The sequence below is a fragment of the Maniola hyperantus genome, chromosome 22 (assembly GCF_902806685.2).
Source record: "Maniola hyperantus chromosome 22, iAphHyp1.2, whole genome shotgun sequence".
Lineage (NCBI taxonomy): Eukaryota > Metazoa > Arthropoda > Insecta > Lepidoptera > Nymphalidae > Maniola > Maniola hyperantus.
Genome location: NC_048557.2, coordinates 7,982,058 through 7,999,367, shown reverse-complemented (window position 1 = coordinate 7,999,367; position 17,310 = coordinate 7,982,058). Strand labels below are relative to the sequence as shown.

General features: G+C 37.8%; 1 protein-coding gene across 1 annotated transcript in view; it reads left to right on the top strand.

Moving 5' to 3' along the window:
- Naa15-16 (N-alpha-acetyltransferase 15/16) overlaps window positions 1–17,310 on the top strand; it is a 141,728-nt gene that overhangs the window by 123,912 nt on the left and 506 nt on the right. The window contains 8 exon segments of the mRNA XM_069505994.1: window positions 11,544–11,641; window positions 13,331–13,429; window positions 14,499–14,520; window positions 14,523–14,605; window positions 14,821–14,827; window positions 15,339–15,502; window positions 16,635–16,658; window positions 16,660–16,812. Of these exon segments, the coding sequence (XP_069362095.1) occupies window positions 11,544–11,641; window positions 13,331–13,429; window positions 14,499–14,520; window positions 14,523–14,605; window positions 14,821–14,827; window positions 15,339–15,502; window positions 16,635–16,658; window positions 16,660–16,812 (650 nt within the window).

The window sequence follows — 17,310 nt, the reverse complement described above, 5'->3', positions numbered from 1 at the left end:
GGCAACCATTGGGCTTTATTTAGAGCGTTTGGACTCGAGTCGGTTCTCTGAACGCTTTATTTCACAATACTTAGCTCTTGTTTCCTTAACAGGTTGTGGTGTAATTTATTTTGTATCGAATAACTGAAGGTTGGATTGAATTATTAATTGTTACTATTTTGCCTTTGCAATAGTATTCACTGGACCGACATGATTGATATTATAAGCTTTATATCTCTCGTTTACACATTTGCCAAAAGACAGCGGATCCATTAAAAATGCCGAGGCGCTGGATACAAAAATAGCTGATATATTTTTGTTATAGGACACTAATTTGGCATGCAGATAGCTACTATGACGGAGGCATCCGCTAAGAAAGGATTTTTGAAAATTCAACCCCTAAGGCGGTGAAATAGGGGTTTGAAATTTGTGTGGTCCACGCGGACGAAGTCGCGAGCATAAGCTAGTTTAAATATATAAAAGGAAAAGGCGACTGACTGACTGACTGACTGATCTATCAACGCACAGTCAAACTACTGAACGGATCGGGCTGAAATTTGGCATGCAGATAGCTATTATAATAACGTAAGCATCCACTAAGAAAGGATTTTTGAAAAGTCAACCCCTAAGGGGGTGAAATAAGGGTTTGAATTTCGTATTGTCCACTCGGACGATAATAATAATAAAATAATAAAATCATTTATTTCCACCAAATACAATTCATATTTTTGTTAGTATTGAGACCTTAAAACTAGTTATTATAAAATTCTTACCAAAACAATACTGTGCACCTGTATTCCGAACTAGTAGAAACTGTGTCTCGGAAAACAGGGCCTCCAGCTCGGTGAATACAAAGCTAACTACATACTAACTAACATACTAACTAAACTAAAGAGCTAAAGAAAATAATATGTGTGTGGAAGTCCATGTTATCTGTGTTTGTGTGGGCGTGAGTGCGTGTGTGTGGGGGTGAAAGTGAGTGAGCATGTATAAGTGTGCATATGTGAGTATCTTTGCTATATTATGTTTGTGTACAATTGGGGTTACACTAGAATATCCAGAAGTCTTTCAGTATCCGAGTAAGTTTGTTTCAGAAGCCATTCCTTAAGAGAAGATTTATATTTATACCTATTCAAAGAGTGGAGAGAAAGAATCTTATGCAACTGGTTATAAAGATAAGGTCCAAGGAAGACAAAAAACCTACGGCTAAATGCAGTATTTCGTTTACTATATGTTGCTAGTTGGGGCCTACGACGGGTGCATTCTTGGTTGTAATTCATACACGAGTGCTGCTTCAGAGCAGTCGCGAGAACAAACAATTGACGTACTGTTAGCACCCTACAATACTCGTACAACAAATGCGTAGGATGCCAACGCGGCAAGAAGCAGCACACTTTCAGTACAGCTCTTTGTGCGCGTTCGATTTGAATAAGGTGGGTTTTAGCTGCACCACCCCAAGAGGTTATGCAATAGCTAAGGATAGACTGACATAGTGCTTGATAGACCATTTTCAAGATTTCAGGTTCGGCTGAGTGACGCAGTTTCTTGAATATATAGATAAGCTTACGTACTCTGTTTGATAGGTGTTCAATATACTTTTTAAAGGTTAGGTTGCAATCAATTACTATGCCAAGATATCCTATGGAAGTGACATTATCAATAGTTTGTTGGAGATTACTATCAGATGCGCAGCTACCCTGAATTGATGAGGCAATCAACTTTGGTAGAGAGTTACCTGAAGGAATTGTAGAGTTTCGAATGGACAAATTAAGACATTTAGTTTTAGTGATATTTAAGGTTAACAAATTGTCGTTAAGCCAGTTTCTTACGGTGTCAAAACCTTTTTGGGCCAGCCGATAAGCCTCCGACCAGGTATTAGCAGAAAAGACGAGAGCTGTATCGTCGGCATAGGAAAATATCATACCTTGATCTAGGTGAAGGTTACATAAGTCGTTCATATAGACTAAAAATAAGCTCGGGCCAAGAATACTGCCCTGTGGCACACCATGTGTAATTGGTAATTCAGAGCTTATGTAGGAATCTATTTTGACGAATTGGGTTCTTCCTGTCAAGTAACTCTGAAAGAGTGATAGTTGGTTACCTCGAATTCCAAGAGACTGGAGCTTGGAAATTAGAATAGGCGTAGAAACTGTGTCGAAGGCCTTGGCCAGGTCTAGGAATAATGCTACACACTTTTCTCCTTTATCTAGCTTGCCCACTAAATGGTCTATAAGACTATGAACGGCATCAGCAGTTGACAAATTTACGATGTCGCGAGCATAAGCTAGTTAAGCTCTATTACGGTACAATAACAGCTATCTACATTGCGTAAAGCGATGGCAGTTAGGTACCTCTGATTGGCCGAAACTGTCTCGTTTTTGGCTAAAATGCATTGTTGCTGCAAAATACCATGAATTCAGCCAATCACAACGATTGAGATTGTAGCAATTCCCGTAATCAGATTGATGCATAATTTCCGTAATCTATCAGCTGTTTGTATCACAAATATCTGACCATTTAGATTTTACAACGATTTAGAGTATTAAAATTTCAAGGAATTATCTGATCAAAATCTCACCAACTTTTATCGGGGTTTTGAAAAGGTTTATGTACTTTTTCGGCTTTAAATTCTATTTATCACTACCCATGCCATCAATACCCATGAATTCAATTCAACCCTGCCCGCGATGGAGTAACGGATCATCGTGTTTTTTTTGCATGGATAAAGTTAAAGACCTGGAGAGCGACGTAGGCTACTTACGTAGGATTTCTAAAATCTCTTAAATTGTTGTCGTATATATTCTAAGGGATCTTTTTTTGTACAATTTTATACAAAATCAATTTTATAATAGTGTAAGGAACTACCAAATATGTATGATTCGGACAATTAATTTAGCGGAGAAGTGTGCATTATGAAATCAGAGGTTGTTTACCTGTTAGGGTTGTACAAAATCTATTTTCGAGTTTCCAAGAAATCAGGTTGCATTTCGGTATGATGGCGCGGCGCGAGCCGGGCGCGCCAGGGCCGCGGTTTCATTAGCTTTGCGAAACCGGCGAATTGGAGCAACAATTTGTGTGTGCGACGTGTCCTAGGATTAATTTGAGGCACAATGTGATTACGTAAACACGTCCGCTTTTATATTAGCATACCTTTGCTATTGTGCTTACTGCTTTGACAGGGCTGTCCAACTCATTTGCATTAATTGTTAAAAGTTACCCATATATATATAATACTAATATTATGAATGCGCAAGTGTGTCTGTCTGTCTGCCTGCTAGCTTTTCACGGGCCAACAGTTTAACCGATTTTAATGAAATTTGGTATAGTAGCCCGCAAGAAATATTGTACATCGACCTTTTGAATGAGATTTCGGCGTAGAGCGTTGTCTCTCACTCATACAATCCTCTACGAGACCGCTATCTCTGTCTAAAGGTCGATGTACAATATTTTCTGCCGTGTACTGTACAGAGTAAGCTTACATCCTAGGGACATGCATAGGTTACTTTTATCCCGGAAAATCAGAGTTCCCACGGAATTCTTAAAAACCGTAAATCCACGTTGAAGAATTCCTACATAGTAGCTTATGTCACACTACATAGCTACACTCTACATAACTATACCCATGTAAAAAAACACGTTGCTCCGTTCCAAGTGACGTCATTGTAGGACAAACCAATAAACCAACAAACTAACTTTCGCATTTATAATATGAGTAATGACTAGACTCTATGCTGATTAATAAATAAATTGAGACTATTGAAATGCTTAAGAAAGATCACTACATGTTGATCGTCGTGTTAATTAATTAACATATTTATTTAATAATTGCTTAATTGATTAATATTAACTGTTTGGGTCAAAACATTAAGTGGTTATAGTATAATATACATAACATAAATATGGTTATGCCGATTAGCCAAAAAATCAGGGGAAAATGATGATAGAGTCATTATATTAAGCCATTATTGATGTACAAAAAAATATAGCCATCACGCGAATCTAATAATTGATTTAATAAATCAAAAGATTATTATTTAAACGCCCACACTCTTTAGATGTAACCAGATATTAATGATGAGTTAGAATATAAATAACGATTGAGCCAACCCTAACGAATAATAAAATGTTTAAAAGTTATTAAATGGCCCACAAAAAAGAAACATTTTAATTATGAGTTTCGGATATTAGCACATAGGATATTTCAAAATGTCTGCGATTGCATATTTTATTAAAATTTAACTTCAGGGTCAGTTCTAAATTCAGAACTGGCGATTGAAATAAATCAATTAGCTTACAATATTTTTTCAAAAATAAAATTATACATGATAAGTACCTACGTGGTAAATCGTAAAGATTGTTTCTTTTTTAAAGTGGAAACCCTTTGTGTACCATATCTAGCATAATATATAGAAATTAGTGACTATATCTGTTCGTTACTGTATACTTATATAAGATAAATGAATGAATGTTTTAATTTAAGGTAGATAATATTCAAACACCAGTTCAGGCTCATCAAAGATTGTTTAAAATATTGTACCTACATTTTATTGAATAAACAAATCATTCATTCATTCACTGATGCGTTGCACTTCGTGCAGTCGTTGCTGGGACTTGCGGAAAGGTTTGTAGTATATTATGCAATCTATCTTGACCTACAATAGGCGGCGAGTGAATAGCATTGGCAACGCATACCGGGCATTTGCTAGTTTATTATTTATATTTTCGCCTTACTGACCGCTCCCAAAATAACACCCTGTATAGCCTTTGACCTAACCTTGGACCAATATTAACCACTATGTAGGCACCACTGCCTAATATCGATGCAGTGATATAATAGAGACATTCGTGCATAAAGCTGGGTTTCCATTATGTTCATGCTCTAACTGTGCTCCGCGCATTTGCAAGTGCTCTAACGCGCTCTAGGAGCGTACAACGCTGCACGCTCCGCGCGATGGCGATTTGTGCTCACCAAAGCGATGCTCAGTGTCTTCAGTGTCGCAAGTGTATATGTTTTTTGTAATGCGCTCTGGTGATTTGAGATTCAACAGCAATATTCTTACGTGATTTCTTTTAAAATTATATTCTAAATACCAAGGAAGTCTTTTATAATCTAGTACAGAATTAAATAAAATGTATGCCGCACTAGGTAGTTACTAACTCTGTCGGCGACATATTCGCTTAACGCTCTTTATGAACACTGTGATGTGCGTACCGCTTTCACTTGAGCTGTTGAAGACGCGCGGAGCACAAATTATTGGAGCCAACATAATGGATACCCACCTTTACAGTTTATATCTAACTACAACCAAACCGAAACTAATCATACTTTACGTTCCACATTCCTCATTAATCTACATATCGTACGTGACTCGAGAACGATTCGCGAACAATGATATGCAGTATAACTGTTGATTGCTAGTTTCGATCAACAGTAACCATAAACTTGGCTGGAAGTAACTCACGGTGGTTGAATTCGGTTATATTGGTTGCGAAATGTTACGGTTTTCTATTCAAATGTTCGATATACATATATACCTAAGTTCATAAAGAAGTTTTGGCGTGTGATTAATTTTTGACAGGGACAGGGCCTTATCATTATTATTGAGACTTTTTCGTCGGAACAACAACAGACAATGCGGCATGTTACAAATTACATTTCAAGTCAGAAATATTACAATTATTTCTATTTATTTTATTTTATTTTTATTCAGATACAAGTTAGCCCTGGACTGCAATCTCACCTGGTGGTAAGTGATAATGCAGCCTAAGATGGAGCACGCTTGCCTATGCCTGTTTACTCTTGACTAGAATATTATTAAAATATTGTATGAAATGATAAGACAGACCGCTATATCTGAGCCCAGATCACTAGATTTGTAGCCTAAAAAGGACCTCATACAGTGGACCACTATCCCACACAAGACACGTACATTATTTTCCGAGTCCGGGTCGTAGCCCTACCATTTTTAATTGGAATGCCATTAAAAAAAACCCAAAACATTCGTTTGTATTTTTTTTACGACGCATTCGTTCCGAGTTTAGCAAATAGATAGTAATATAGGCACCAACAACAGTGGTCAGTGACCTTAGTGAATCGCGAACGATCCATTGTGTTTATTATGTTATCCAGCCGCATGGACGTGCGCCGCCATAATTGGGTGTAATCATAATTAAATGTTTGCGTAGGCGTGATATTATTTGTCATAATAATGGAAGAAAATATTTTGCCAGGACAGGTCAATTAATTAGTGATTTGTTGATTTTCTATCGGTTGTAGTTAGCATAGTCTGTTCTGGCTCGTACAAAACTCTAGAAAAGCAGTTTCTTTCTGGACTCCCTAAAAGTAACACCTAAATTTTTATTTGTCAATCAATCAACCCATCGCCAGTCCACTCCTCTGAGAAGGGTTAAATAGACTATAGTCTGCCACGCAGCAGGCCCGGTGCGGATTGGCAGACTTCACACGCCTTTGAGAACATTATGGAGCACTCTCAGGCATGCAGGTTCCCTCACGATGTTTTCCTTCATCGTTATATTTAATTGCTTAAAACGCACATAACCTCGAAAAGTTAGAGGTGAGTGCCCGGGATCGTACCTCCCGAATCCCGAAAAGGTAAGCTATTACCGCTTTTTATTTTTTATGTTATAGTACAAAGGAAAATAATATTTTGCTAGGGCAGGTCAATAAGTGATTTGTTGATTTTCTGTCGGTCGTCGATTGTAGTCGATACAACCTCTGGCTCATTCAAAACTCTAGAAAAGCTACGTTTCTTTTTAACTCCTTGAGGCCTAATAGTAACAAGATAAAACTCAAAAATTTAAACCCGACACTCTTAGAAATACCACCAAAGGAAGCACGATTAAAATAAATTTTCGAAATCTGCAAAATGCGATTTTAATTTGATAAATTTATTCGGAAGATTCAATGACTTCTATATATACTACAGACACTACTCGTGTGCTACAGAAGTCATTGGGAAGATTAGTCTCCACTTTATTGTTGACGTGCCATCGGTTTTGGCTGATGACTGCATTTTTTTTGCTTTGACAAAACTAACATTGATATTTGGTTTGGTTTTTTGTATAGATAACAAAAATGTTTCTTGATAAAGAAAATACATCGAAGAAATTATCGTCTCGCTATCCCTATTCTATGTATTCTATTCTGAATACATCCGGTGACCCTACTTATAAGAGTTGAAACTGCTAGTAGGTGACATCAGATCCGGCCGATGTGATTGAAGTATAGAATCGTGACTAGTTGGCCATACGAGGCCATGCTAAAATTATAAGTCGCAGTGACTTTACATCTCGTATCCTACTAGTATTAGTTTGATATTTCGTTTACGGAACTGCCAAGCGCTAACAAGATTTGAGATAAGCTTTTTAAAAGGTAAAAGCGTAAAAATATAATCTGTAGTTAGAGTACCTTAGCTGATAGATAAGAAGATATTACCACTCTCGTAATTGTGGAGAAGGAAATGTGTTCAGCAGACCAGTCTGTTTATTGTTATATTATGACGTGAAAATTATAACTCATTGAATAATCATATTACAACGTAAAGGATTATTTATATGATAAGAAAGCCTGGGAATAAGTTGCCAAACAACTTTGATAGTTCTAAGAGCAGTAAATGCACTCATCCGATTCAAATCCGTGAAAATAAGGATATAAAAAACTCGGACCGAACTCGGATATTGCTTACGCACTACTCCGGTCTCTGATCCAAATCTAAGCTAATCAGTGGACATTTTTTGACACATCTCCGATTTGAAATCCGTCATAATATGTCCGATTTGAATCCGAGGCACATCCGAGATATTATCACGGATGACGGAAGTGTTGTGGGTAATCGCTCTAACAAGTATAAGTGCAGATTTTGTAAAGTGATAATAAAAAAGATAAAGTAGAGTTTGTTGTGGGCTCTTCACAGACCTGGGCGCGTTTAGAACCCTCGTAGCTTTAGTTTTAAGTTCACGTAATACATTATCACATTGCCAAGAAATTCTGCCATTTGATTGGTTGATTCGCTGTTTATCTGCCATTTGATTGGTTGATTCGCTGTTTACAGTTCTTCACAGCCAACCAAAGGGCAGAATTCTTGACGATTGCGATAGCCATGAAATGGTTATTCTTACACAATTGGGGGGCTGGTCTGTAAAGTTAAATATTTCTAAGAAGATTTGAGCTTTCGGGCATAAGTAAAGAAGTGTTAGGATTTTTGGAAAATCCACCCTTCCACCGATTTTCAAAAACTCAACTCGCGCGAAGTCGGGGCGGGTCAGCTAGTGATATAGTGAATGCTTAAGAATGCTAATAATTGTCACTAATATAATCAGTATTTGACGTCAGTTTGGACGAGCAGGCCGATTGCGAATCGACTGCATCTATCATTTAATGACAGCATCAATGTCAAAATATGGTTTTCCTATCACGGTTCGGTGAGACAGTCCACAAAAGATAGATGTGGACAAAAAAATGTTTTGACAGTTCATTTACACTATCGATAAAATTTATTGTATGAAAAATGCTATTGCGGACGCGTTTTGAAGTTTGATGTCATATAAGAACCTCGACAAATCTTACGTCAATGAGGTTTTCATTGAAACAACTCGAGAGGTGTTTTTATGAGTGACATAAGCTATCCGCAAATCGTTTTACTACTCATATTAATTAAAATAAAGTTATGAAAGGGATTAAAAAAGGCTATAGTAATTCTTCTGCTAGATAAGAAATCAATTATTAATTTTAGAAGCTAGTATAATAGTATAAAAGCATTTTTAGATTAATATAAGTCTCATAAGTACTTTTAAAAGAATATGTGATGACTCTTTCATTAGTAGGTTTGATGCACAGAGTACATTAAATATAGAGGTATACTAACACTGAGAAATGAGAATCACAGAGTACTTTTTACACGCACCTATAACTTCTTGGAGAACAGTTATGTGCATTTTAAGTAAATAATTAAATATCATTGCTTTAACGGTGATGGAAAACATCGTGTGGAAACCTAAGGCATGCGCCTGAGAGTTCTCCAAAATGTTATCAAAGGTGTGTGAAGTCTACCAATCCGCATTTGGCCAGCATGGTAGACTATGGCCAAAACTCTTCTCACACTCAAGAGAACCGTACTCTATAGTGAGCCAGCGACAGGCTGAACATATAATAGTATACCTTTGACTCCTTTGAGAACAATATGGAGAACTCTCAGGCATGCAGATTTCCTCATGATGTTTCCTTCACCGCTAAATCAAGTTAAGTATAATTAATTGTTTAAAACGCACATAACTCTTAGAGATGAGTACCTAGAATTGAACCCCCAACCTTCAATTATTCAGAGGTGGACATCCTAACCACTAGGCTCTTCGGGGGACTTCTAAAATTATTCCCCAAAGTAATGTCCAAAAGTCAAATCATTTTCTGATTTAATTGATTTAGCTTTGGAAATTACTTTGGAATTTAAATTATTTAGGCAAATAAAACAACAGTTTGATGATTTTTTATGTTTTCTTTTATTAAAGTAGATTAGATTCTGACATTTTAATTATATCACCATCTGCTTCTTATAAATCTAATCTGGCACCGTTCATTATTTTATTTGTCTCTGCACGGGGTCCAAGAGCTCGAGTTCACAACATATCCCAATCCATATCTTTGTCAGGATGAAGAAATGAATGCAGCACTGTATCACCTTTGCCTGAAAAAAAATTATGATAACTGAGTAAGTGACCACTGACTGTGTTGCTTAATCTATACCACTAGGCACTACCAGCTTCTGTTTAGGTATGACGCTGTCTGCGAAGACTTTAGAATCAGTGTATATGGTATCGTTACTAATTTAGCTAATCCAAATTGTTTCTTTAAATATTTGTGGTACGAAGGAGTAAGAAACATCCAAACTTTCATATGAAGAGCAACGTTTTAGGCAGCTCTAGATACATAAGGAAACATACTCGAGAAAGCACTTGTAGTGTGGAGGTACTTACTATGAAGTCATAACCACCAGTAGCAATGGACTCAATTTGTACAATAGGTACTTTATGAAACGCTGTTAAAACTCCTCTAACTTTTCGGAGTTTAATACAATTGTAACAACTAAATATCACTTGCTTAGTTGTGAAGGAAAAGGAAGGTCGTGAGGAAACCCGCATGAGAGCCTTTACTTGTATTGAATGATAACGTTTGTTAACTTACGATGTCTAACTTCTACCACACCTCGTCACACAACAACTTCTCGAAGCAGCCACAGTCCGTCAATAAGGGTCCCAATACTTAGGCAAATCAGTGCCCAGGCATTTGCGTATAAGTTCAGTGAGAAAAACTAAGTCTCCGGAGTCCGAGGAGCAAGCAAAGTTGCAGAATTAATCAAAAAACAAACGGGTAAACTAAGGAAAAACAACAAAAAATTGTACTCTGTGGTCTGGGGTTCTAAATAGTTAGGTACCACAGACTAACTACTTATTTGTAATAAGTAACGTAGCCAAATTTAGGAGACTGTTATGTCCATGTAAATTGCTAGATTACCATGTGATTACCATAGATATTCGATTTAGTCGGGTTATAAATAGGTCCGTGCTACCAATACGTCATCAAAATGTCGATAATGACCAAATGCGATATAGTGCATTAGTCGTCCGCGATAGCAAATTTATCAACTGTAACGATCACGGTTCTTAAGGATATTTCTATTGCGATGTCACATGTCAGTTTACGGCAATCGGCCTGCAGATCCTCTTCGGATGGAAAATGGAAATGATAAATCCTGTTCTTAATTGATTCTGTGAACGATATGCAACAATTAGTTTTACATAGTTTTAGCATAAGTACACGACATACCTATCTAATATCGTCTTATGTTTCTAAGAAATATTTACATAATGTATTTAAAGAGCAATAATTCACTTGATTATTATTTTATAAAATAACTAGCTTCCCGTCACTTGGCGTGGATTTAATTTTTTTGAAGATCCTGTTGGTATTCGTCAAAATCCTTTCTTTGCAGAAATAACTCTGTGTGTCCAGCAATAAGTGCACTTCCCATCGACCTCCATACAAACGTAGTTTGCCTCTCATTTGAATATTAACTAATCAAACTTAATATAGAGATTTACATACAATACGCGGCAGATTAATAATGTACATTGATTTCTAGAGCATTTTTTCTGTCGTTGAGACCGGCAAAACGTCATATAAGTATGAGTGACAGAGACAACGCTCTACAAAGCCGAAATGTCATTCTAAAGGCACCAAGACACAAAGGTACATTACTTTCTGCCGCATGCTCTACAAATCTTTGAAGCGGTGTTACTTTGAAACTACATATTTTTGCATAAATTCGAATAACCACAGATACAGATATTTGTTTCTAAAACGTGTTTACAAAATTTCATTTTTGATTGGTTGTGATCACAATTGTGATCAATATAATAATATGTCCCGTTAGCATCTTTCGGGTACGGAACCCTAAAAGGCTAATTTATTTTATTTTTACCTTTACCCAAAAGACTGTTGGTCGCAAAATAGCATACTGTAGACTAATAGAACATTATTTTGTTCTCAGAGAATCTCGCGCCATCAGAACTGAAGAAACTAAGAAACAAGCAGAGGAAAGCGAAACGCAAAGCGGAACAGGAAAGTGCGCTGGCAGCACAAGTTCAGGTAAAAACAAAAGTAAGATCCATACTGAAAATCTAGCCGCTTTAGACGAGCCTTCGATCTCCGAACTAGGGGACTTATAATATTATAGGCGAAGTAAAAAAATACCAAAATATTTTTTATTCAACTTCAACTCAATTAAACTGCTACATGTACTTTTGAATCCTCAAATGCATTTATTTTATTTTATTTGCAAAACCGACAGCTTAAACTAGAAGCTAATAATAGGTTCTCACAGGTAGATGCAAAATTAAAATTAAAAAAACACAGTGAAAAGCAAACTATAACTAAATATAATTACGTTAAGCTAGCAAACAAATTTATTAGACTTTGGCGTACACTATTCACATTGCCATAAAATAAATCTATGCTGAATTCGTTATAAATTAGATTTAGATTGCGGGAAGCGCGAGCAATGAAGGAGTTTGATCTGTTATTCGTTCTAGACACTGGCATATGTAAAAAAAAATTGTGTCTGGAAGCACGTATTGGTAGACGTGAGGGTACAAATAATCCAAGCTTCACAAGTAATTCAGGGCAATCTATTGACCCCCTCGCTATGTTAAGTAGGTAACAAATATCAGCTATGTACTGTTTACTACTGGTTCGGAATGCCTTTCCTACCGAGAAGCAGTCGAGGGTTATAGCTTATTATTTATATGTGGGTGGTGCATATTAACTTAATGCGTGGAGACCATCGATGTTGGAGACATAGTGTGATATGTCTGCAAGGAAGGCTGAATATGAAAAGGAAGGCAGTTACGGCGATACCAAAAGTGAAACTAAGCTTATACAAGCGGGATATCACTTCCTGTATACGTGACTATGACACACGCGATATATGAGTATTGAGTATGTAAACTACCTGAAGATTAACAGTTACAAAATTGTCGTATACTTACTTACTTGTAATAATAACATTATTATTATTATTTAAAACAAACATACATTTTTAAATACTAGATTACAGACTTCCTTCCGATGCAGCAAAAACCTGGTCGGGTTTATCCGTGCACCGGCGAATAGTAACTGCCCATGAGTGGATATATTTAAAGCCTGTTATCTTGGTGCATTGACAATTCAAAAGGGAAGGTACGGGACAAGAGCCACCTTGGATGCAAGTGATGTTATGGAATAAAAATATTTAAAATTTAAATAAGTCCGCTGAAATTTGGCATGCAGATAACTATTATGACGTAGACATCAGCTGAGAAAGGATTTTTGAAAAATCAACCCTTAAGCGGGTAAAATAGGTGTTCGAAGTTTGTGTAGTTTAATAAGCTTGTTTAATAATCAATTTAGAATTTGGATTTTGTTGTTTTAAATATCTGCTCTTTTTTGTGGATAAGCACGCGGTATGTGGCATTCTAATGTTCGAAATTAGTAATGGTCAATGATATTTTCCTAGTTAGACAATAAATAATCACCTGCGAGATAAAATTAGCAATTACACCACTCGCAAAAATCGTATACATGTTCGTTATAAGTTATAACATGTAACCGTGCAATGTTTTAGCATGCCCGCCATTTTTTTTGTACAATATAGTTCTTAAAAAATATCAAATTATGTACGATTACAAGTATGAGATTAGATTGCGAAATTGATCTCTCAGCCTTGATTTTGGACCAAGGAAACTTTATGAATAAAACCACAGTTTTTCTTTTTTTTTAATTGTTGATGTACAATTTCAGGTAAAACGCGAGCAGCATCACAAAGCGAGACAGCAACAAGAGCAGGGTGACCCGGAAGCGCCACAGCTCGACGAGCTGATCCCGGACAAACTTGCACGGGTATGTAAACTTTGTTCATAATATAATGTTTGCTTCAGCATATAGTTGCAAATGTTTCTACGACAAACTAAAACTGATAAATAACCCCGTAAAGTATACCTTTACTTAAAGTTAGCGTCACGTAAAAAGGCCTTTAGACGACAGAGGTGGGGGATACTACGCATGATCCCACTTGTTTATACCTACTGCTAACACTGTCCTTCAGTGTGCGATTAATGTTGTCTACCAATCCGCACTGAGCCCGCGTGGCAGACTATGACCTAACCCCTCCTTATTCGTGATCCGTGCTCAGTAGTGGGCCGGCATGTTTGATCATGATCATGATAATGCTCGAAGCCAATTGTTGCGAACGAATGAAAGCGAACGAACCAATGCGCTGTGTCATATATACTCCCGCTGTTGCCCACTCACGTTTTACCACCAAATAGATCCAATAAATCACCTACTACACCAAGTATGCCGGTATGAATTGTACCACTGTATAAAGTAAAATTAAGCTGTGATAGCCTAGTGGTTAGGATGTCCGCCTTCTAATCGGAGGTCGGGGGTTCGATCCCGGGCAAGCACTTCTAACTTTTCGGAGTTATGTGCGTTTTAATTAATTAAATATCACTTGCTTTAACGGTGAAGGAAAACATCGCGAGGAAACCTGCATACCTGAGAGTTCTCCATAATGTTCTCAAAGGTCTAAAGGACAAAAAAAGAAGTCTGCCAATCCGCACATGGTCAGCGTGCATAGACTATGGCCAAAACCCTTGTCACTCTGAGAGGAGGCCCGTCCCCCTCATTGTGTAAGAATAACCATTTCATGGCTATCGCAATCGTCAAGAAATTCTGCCCTTTGATTGGCTGTGAAAAAATGTAAACAGCGAATCAACCAATCAAAGGGCAGAATTTCTTGACGATTGCGATAGTCATGAAATGGTTATTCTTACACAATCAAGGGGCGTGATTTGTAGTGAGTCGGTGATGGGTTGATCATGATGATGGTAAAGTAAAATTAATGCAAGATCAATCCAATCCAAATTGTAAAAATTGATGTAACTAAGTAAATATGTGTGCCTTTCAGGCGGAGGACCCGTTAGAGCAAGCACTAAGTTCCTGCAGCCACTGCGGACGCTCGCCGCGGATAGAATAGACACGCATCTAATGGCCTTCGAAATATACTTTAGGAAGGTAAGCTCAACTCTAAATTGAAATTTTCAATTTGGGACTAAAATTATCGGTCTATAAACTCTCATACTCACCCTTGTATGTGTTTGTTACAATGCCATTTCGTACATTTACGCAACAATACTTACACCTTTAGTATAGATATTAAACTAGAGTAAGGGAACCCTCGGTTTGATTCTGAATCTACGATGTGTGCTTTGGGTGACGTGAAATCAAAGAAAATAGGTGATTCATGGGCTATCTAGCGTCAAATGTAAGAACATTTGACGCCTGCCAGTGACGTTTTATTACAAGTTCCCTGACTGCCTTTAGTCGGACGATAGAATTTAAATTGCATTTTTTTTGTACCAACAACCAAAGCCAAACAAGAACGAGTAAGAAAAACAACAAGTTAATTTGAATTTAGACACTCAAGACAGTCTTGTCAAATTGCATTTTTTTTAAAAGAATATTAGCCATATTAAATGACTAATATTCCCCTTTCCTCTCCAATTAAGCGTCCGGCTTGTGCTAGGAGTAGGTACGACAAACGTGCAACGGGCGGGGTTTGAACCGTCGACCTTTCGGTTTTCAGTCCACTCCTATACGGTTGAGCTATTGAGGCTCAATTTGTCAAAGCATAGCGCATCTCGCTGTTCCAGCCATAAAATATGTATATTGAATGAAATAACATGCTCTCACGCACGACCACGTGCTGTTTAAGTACTTTTAATGACTTGTTTGGTTTACTTTTCAGAAAAACCCCTACTAATGCTGCAGAGTATAAAACGGGCGTGGAGTTTAGACAGTTCACACTCACACCTGCACGACTGTCTGCTTCGCTTCCGCAGTTGGTTGGATGACAAGCAAGCGGGCTTGCCGCCAAGCGTCGCTGCCGTCATAGAGACTGAAATGCGCCCGGTACGTACTCTGTAGATAATGTTATGACACTAATCTATCTGATCTAGCCTTACCTTTGTTTTTAGGGTTCCGTAGCCGAATGGCAAAAAACGGAACCCTTATAGATTCGTCATGTCTGTCTGTCTGTCTGTCCGTCCGTATGCCACAGCCACTTTTCTCGGAAACTATAAGAGCTGTTGAAACTTGGTATGTAGATGTATTCTGTGAACCGCATTAAGATTTTTACACAAAATAGAAAAAAAAAACAATAAATTTGGGTTCCCCATACTTAGAACTGAAACTCAAAAATTTTTTTTTCATCAAACTCACATGTGGTATCTATGGATAAGGTCTTCAAAATGATATTGAGGTTTCTAATTTCATCATTTTTTTCTAAACTGAATAGTTTGCGCGAGAGACACTTCCAAGTGATGAAATGTGTCCCCCCCCCCGTAACTTCTAAAATAAGAGAATGATAAAACTAAAAAAATATATGATGTACATTACCATGCAAACTTCGAATTGTCGCTTCTTGAAAATCGACCCACGCTGCACTTTTTGTATGTGACTACGTAATATCTTTTCACAAAGTTGGTATACTTTGTCTAAGTTTCAATTTACGAGTATTTGAATTACACTACCAGGAGAGAGTTATGTTTAGAGTTCCTCTGAAGATGATTATTCAAATAATATATATTATTCAAAATCAAGAGAGCCCAAGCCCATTAACAATCTGAAGTGACAGTGAGCAGGCTATACATATCCTGAAGTGGTGACCGGGTATAAGTAAGCGACTTGAGATGTCCTCCAGCATGTGGACCGATGATCATAGATGGATGGCGGGAAGGAGCTGCATGATTAAAGAGGGTGGCGGAAAGTGGCTGGATGATTAAAGAGGGTGGCGGGAGACCTGCTGCGCGATTGCGGTAGAACGACAGCTACAGTGTCACGATCGTAATCACCACTGATTGGTTGATGTCGCTCACTTATTGGCTACAATGCATTGTTGCAACAAGAATCACATAAATTCAGCCATCAGAACAATTGAGGTTGTAATAATGATTGATGCTGGTTTTGCAAAATCGCCCTACTGAATATTGGCTGGGATGATTTGATGATGATGATGATGGTGGTGAATTTTTTTTTCTTGCAGATGTTTCAAGGGCTCTCAGCTCAGGGCGATGGCGGAAGAGTACATGAAAGAGTCATCGGAGAGATCTCAGCTCGCGGCGCTGTGGGGCGCGCGCGCGATGCGGCGGCTGCAGCCCTCGCGGGCGCCTGAGGCGCTCAAACTCGCCACCCGCCTCGATCTGCCGGAGCTCTCCATACAGGTATGACTTTGTTTTGCAGCGGAACAGTTCAACTTGCAGCGCTGTTGCGCTTCATATTACTGTTGGGGACTTCAATGGCCCTTATGCTTCACTAAATAAAACCTTTATTGTGTGAACATTACTTTTAATGAGTAAATTTAATAAATAGATATACAATAGGTGTCATCTGCATCACTGACTGAACTAAACTAGACTGACTGACGCACGCGCGGAGTGCGAGCACATTTCTTCCGGCGAATTGTTCAGGGTTCGCACTTCACACACACACACACAACATCCGTCCGAGCGGCTTGCGAACAAATACTTAAGAAATATCTCTCCCCAGCGCTTTCCATACAAGCGTAGTTTGTTATCATTTGAATACAACCAATCAAACTCAATGAAATTTTGTAGATTCATTCTAGAAACAAATATGTCTGTGGTTTGTCAGATTTCCATAAAAAACGTAGTTTCAAAATTACACCCCCGGCTCCAAAGATTAAATTTGATTGCTGCTGC